Genomic DNA, 5,310 nt, shown 5'->3' on the forward strand with positions numbered 1-5,310 from the left:
GTGGATGCCCCATCCCTGGCAACATTCAAGGTCAGGTTGGACGGGGCTCTGAGCAACCTGATCTAGTTGAAGATGCCCCTGCCCACGGCAGGGGGGGTGGACTAGATGGCCTTTAAAGGTCCCTTCCAACCCAACCTATTCTATGATTCTATGATCCTACCTGCTGAAGCCAGCGGATGCGCCTCTGCAGCCTGCCCTCCTCCAGATAGGCACGGATCTCGGGGGAGATGTTCAGCCACGTCTTGGCGTAGTGGGTGACGTTGCCCACAAAGGCGAAGGTCTCGTTGGCCTGGGTGAGGAAGGTCACACAGCGGGAAGAGGCAGGGGCCCCCCTGCTCTCTGGGATGGCTAGCAGCCATGGAAATATCTGCCCACCTCCCAGCAGGCATCGCTACCCCAACAAGGGCGAGGGCAGCTGCCTGCTTCTGGCAGCGCTGGCTAGCAGCTGGCCCCTTCCCGCTCAGCTCTGGCCCCTCTGAGCCCATCTGGGCAAGGAGGTCCCTGCGGAGTGGGGCTGGTGGGAGAGGAAGGACAGGGGTCCCGGCCTCTGCACCCTCACCTTCAGGATGACCTTGTCCACTTCAGTGCCCACGGGCGCGTACAGGATTTTGGGGTTGCTGGTCATCAGATGCACGAGGAGGCCCAGGTTTCGCTGCTCCTTGCTGGTGAAGCCCAGCGAGCTCATGTTGCCCTGCTTCAGCGCCTCAGGCTCGATCGTCCTGCAAAGGGGGCTCAGGCTGCCAACTCCACTCCAGCCCCAGCACCCCTCACTGCAGGCAGCCCCCAACCCTGCCCGTGAGGGGATTTCACACTGACTCCCATGCCAGTGCGGTGCTGCCCAGCACAGGGAGATTCTCCCGGCCGTGGCACAAGGATGCGGTGCAGCATCCATCTCCTGTGTGTTCATCAAGGGATGACTGGGGCCCTTGACCGCTGGCAGAGGCAGGGTGAGCTCTCCCACACCCCTGTCCTGACCAGAGAGCACCTGGATCTGTCCCCCTCCGTCCCCTGGGGCTCCTACCGGTTGTTGCCGCAGAGGATGGGCTGCAGCCCAGCCCAGAGCTGTACGAATGCTGAGAATTGCCCCTGGGGGTTGTCGCCGACGGCTGGGCCCCCCCCAGCACCCTCCTCCTCCGCTGTGGCGTTGCTGGCTGTGGCGTTGGTGCCAGCCCAGCTGGTGCTGTTGGCAGTGGGTGGCGGGGCCTTGCTGGCGCAGGCTCCCCTGGGCAGCAGCTTGGCCAGCGCCGAGAGGATGTCCACGTCACGGAGAACCTTCTCCATCTCCACCAGATCCTCCAGGAAGGCGCGGAGGCGGTGCTGGGCGGCCGTGCTGTTCACCTCATCCAGCTTCAGCTGAGAGGACAAGCAGGCAAGGGGTTTACCTGTGGCTGCAGCGACAGGGCCCTGCTCGCCAGCGGGAGGGGACCAAGGGGGACCCCAAGCAGTGGCATGTCAACTTTCTTGGTTAAAAGATTGGAGCTGTGCCCAGCTGGGGCCCCAGACTCATTGCTGTGTATCTGTGGCTATCAGGCAGTGGGAGTGCAGGCAAATGCTGGCAGGGTCTTGTTGGGGGGCACGAGATGTCCCTCAGGCAGGAAGGGTGGTCCTCTGTGACCGCAAGGGACATGTCAGACTCGGGTGGGACGAGGAGGGTGACCTCAGAGCCAGCCTTGAGGAGCTGTGCCACCAGGGACATTGCCAGTCCCGGGGAGAGAAGCCTGTGGGGACATGCTTGGAGGATGCTGGGGACACCCAGCCGCATCCAATGGGCAGCATCCGAGCAGGTGCCAGGAGGGGGAATCATCTGGGGTCCCACCATGGGGCTGGGTGGGGGGTGCCCATATGGGGTAAAGGGGTGATCAGGAGGGGCTGGGCCATGTAACAGAGCCCCCCATCCCCATGCATCCCCCGGTGAGTAGGAAAACCCTGCCCAGGACTTGTCCCTGCCCCACAGCCCACCCCACAGCCGGTGGGAGGCACGTCCCGCAGCCCCACTCTCACCCTGCTGATGATCTTGGGGGTGTCCAGCTGGTCCCGGAGCTCGGCAGCCAGCTCGGCGAAGCGCTCCCGGCGGGCAGCCTGGCGGGGTGTCCAGCTGGTCCCGGTGCTCGGCAGCCAGCTGGGCGAAGCGCTCCCGGCGGGCAGCCTGGCTGCCGTTGCAGGCCAGCACCCGGTATGCCTGCAGCAGCGGCTGCTGCCCGGGGGCCACGCGCAGGAGGCGGCGCAGCCCCCCCGGGCTCTTTTCACACGTCAGCTGCTCTAGCACCGGCCCAGTGAAGAGGACACCCTACAGGGCAGGGAGCCGTGGGGGCGCAGCCCCGGGTGCAGGGGCACTGCGACGGTGCCCGCCCTGGCAGAGCAGTTGCCCACGCGCCCTGGTTCGCCCCACAAGGCGCTCACCTCCATCTCGGTGACGAAGGCTTGAGGGTTGTCGGAGGTGGTGGGTGCTGGGACAGCACTGGCGAGGCCCAGGGCCTGGGAGAGCAGGCGGAGCAGCACCGGCCGGCGCAGGGCTGCTGCGGGGTCCCGCAGCGCCCTATGGACCAGCCCTTCCCGCAGGCTCCTCCAGCCACTGGGGATGCTCTTCTGCAAGAGGACCAACGGGGGTGGCTGGTGGTGCGGGGGGTCCCCAGGGTCCCCCTCCGTGTGTCCCCCCCAAGCACACGTGAATGGCCCCACAGCACCCACGTCCACAGTCTCCATGGGGAGGGGAAGGAAAGGGGATGTGCAGATGGGGGGAGCATGGGTCCCCTGTACCCCAGCCACAGGAGGGAACAATCTGCCCCGCTCCCTCCACAGCCACCGTCCAGGCGGTGCCATCACCCGTTGCAATGGGAAACCAAGGGACAGGCATTGGTGTGCCTCAAAGCACTGGGGGAACCAGTGGCAGCACCGGGATGGGACCCAGCCATCCCTGCTGCTGCTCTGGCCACCTGACAGCATCCCGTCACATCCCCTCTGCCAGGACGGATACCCCCGGATCGCCCTGTGGTGGGCCATGGAGAGGACGTGGAGGACAAGCTCTGCCCCACCACGTCCCCCGCACATGGCACCGTTCCTCACCTCCAGCTGCGTCATCTTCTCACCGGGGCCAAACCCATCCCACAGGTCTCGCTCATGGGTCTCATCAGGTGCCAAAGGAAAGGAACCGAAAAACAGACGGTACACCTGCGCCAGGGACGGGAGCAGGGCTGCTGAGCGTGCCGGGAGCGGAGGCACCTGTTTGCCCAGCAATGCCCCGGCATGGGGTGGCAAGGGCAGGATGAGTCCTGGCCAGGTGCCCACTGACTCCCACCCTGTGGGTCTGGTGGTCAGGGCGTGTCCATTCGCTGGGGCAGTGCGGACCCCTGCAAAGCCCAGCCCTGCAGCACTGTGCGGTCACCCACCTCCTGTGGGTCACCACCCACCTCCCGCAGGTCACCACCCACCTCCCGCAGGTCAACGCTGGAGCCCAGGAGCAGCTCGGCCGTGTTGTTGGGGAGGGACAGGTTCTGTGTCAGGAAGCGGTGCAGCTCGCCCCGGTCCTTGGCCGCCCACGCCAGCGTGAAGCCAGATCCTGGCAAGGAGCAAGGCAGGGGGGTCAGAGCAGCCCGCCAGTGTCAGGGACGTGGCACGGCCCCACGCAGGGACATATCACAGCCGGCCCTGCCTGGCACGCAGTGATGTGGGACAATGGCAGGGCACTGCCACACGCCATCACATCGCTGAGTGCCTGGCGGGTGGGCGTCTTCATCCCTTCCTGCACAGGCAGCAGTGGGCCAGGCAGGGCACACCCTACCTGCTCGGTTGCTGAAGTGGGTCTCCATGGAGCTGGGCTCGCTGCTGCTGAGTGCCTCCATGTGCCGGCGCAGCGACTCCAGCTCCTCCTCCAGCCCTGGGTGCTGTGGGTCGAAGAGGCTGCTCTGTTCCACTGCTTCACTGAGGTGCTCCAGGAGCTGTGTCACCCTGCGAGAGCCCAGCACCGCCGCGGCTTCAGGGACAGAGGGATGGGGACACCCTCCACAGAGCCCTGGGAGGGGACAAGCCCCTCGGGTGCACAGGGCAGCAGCGCTGCCTGCCACGGGGCACTGCCGCCCCATGAGCTGCCCTTGCCTGCGCACCGAATCCACCGTGCCAGGGGCACAGAGGAGAGCCCCAGTGCCTCGAGGTGTCCACAGGGGCCACCTCCATCCTCCTCCCAGCACCAGGCACCCAGGAGCCCATGAAGAAACAGGCTGAGATGTCCCCTGCACCCCGGGGACATGGTGCTCTGCACCCAAGCACTTTGGGGGACAGGGGCGTGTTGCCTTGTAGCTGGTGGGTCAGTGCCAGCATGGCAAGGGGTAGGCTGTGAGCAGGAGTGTGTGGGAGCATGCGGGGTGGGAGGAGGAAGCACGCAGCGAGGGCATGACTCACGTAGAGTTGGAGTACTGCAGGAAGCCAAACTCGTCGCGCTGGCCGTCGGGGCACAGGGACTGCATGACGGGCAGGATCCCAGCTGAGGTGAGCGGGGCCGCCGTGTAGAAAGCTGGAGCCAGCGAGAGAGCGCAGAAGAGGCCGGGGAAGGTGCGGACAGGGAGGGAGGAGAGGCGGGGGGAGGCAGGGGGCCACCAGAGAGACAGACACTCAGTTCAGAGAAGCACGCACTGGGCCCTGGGAGCCCCGCAGGAGGTTGGCGGCCAAGGTCAGAAGTCTGCAGCTTTCCCACCAAGGCTGTCCCTGGCTGGTGGCCCCTTAGGGCTGTGGGCAGCTCCTGCCACCCTGGCTCCTGCCCTCTTGCCCCTGCCTGCTCCCCCCCAGGTGACTGGTCCCTCCTGCCCCAGTACAATGCCGACTTCTGCCACTTGTCCCCAGGATGGCTGCCAACCTCCCCCGGTCTTTTGGCCCCTCTTGTTAGTAATCTCAGAGGCACCGCTGGATCTCCAGAGGAAGAGGAGGAGGAGGAAGAATACAACAGGGAAAGTAGAGTCGTCACCTGCAGCTCCCCGAGTCCCCGGCCTCCCCCCTGCCCGGCTGCCCCGACGTGCGGCTGCTGGAGGTGGGTGAAAATGGAGACTCGGTGGGGGGGGAGATGGAAGAAATGAGGAGCAGCAAGGGGATGGCAAACATTCCCCCCCTCCACCGGCGCTGAGCCATCGTCCCTATCAGGGTCTTTCCATGTCCTTCGCCGGGGCAGGGTGAGCCCAGAAGTGCGTTGCCCAAAGAGGACCAGAGGTTGTCACTGGGCAGTGCCGGGCAGGGACCCTGCTCTCGCCACCCCGGCCGGTGACCCCGTGGTTAGAGGCGGGTCAGTGCTGTTAGCACGGCCGTGACGGGCAGGGGCTGGGGGAG

At 65.9% G+C, this 5,310-nt stretch overlaps 1 protein-coding gene across 1 annotated transcript in view; it reads right to left on the minus strand.

Annotated features, from left to right (window-relative positions):
- Positions 1–5,310, minus strand: part of ABCA2 (ATP binding cassette subfamily A member 2) — a 39,725-nt gene that overhangs the window by 23,833 nt on the left and 10,582 nt on the right. Inside the window, exons 4-13 of the mRNA XM_019474963.1 lie at positions 4,396–4,507; positions 3,779–3,945; positions 3,429–3,556; positions 3,064–3,168; positions 2,401–2,586; positions 2,147–2,287; positions 2,002–2,079; positions 1,022–1,353; positions 560–719; positions 161–289 (exon numbers count right to left, since the gene is read on the minus strand). Coding sequence (XP_019330508.1) covers positions 161–289; positions 560–719; positions 1,022–1,353; positions 2,002–2,079; positions 2,147–2,287; positions 2,401–2,586; positions 3,064–3,168; positions 3,429–3,556; positions 3,779–3,945; positions 4,396–4,460 — 1,491 coding nt within the window. The 5' untranslated portion in view covers positions 4,461–4,507. The remainder of the gene's footprint in view (positions 1–160; positions 290–559; positions 720–1,021; positions 1,354–2,001; positions 2,080–2,146; positions 2,288–2,400; positions 2,587–3,063; positions 3,169–3,428; positions 3,557–3,778; positions 3,946–4,395; positions 4,508–5,310) is intronic.

This window comes from Aptenodytes forsteri, unplaced genomic scaffold (assembly GCF_000699145.1).
Source record: "Aptenodytes forsteri isolate BGI_AS27 unplaced genomic scaffold, ASM69914v1 Scaffold494, whole genome shotgun sequence".
Taxonomy (NCBI): domain Eukaryota; kingdom Metazoa; phylum Chordata; class Aves; order Sphenisciformes; family Spheniscidae; genus Aptenodytes; species Aptenodytes forsteri.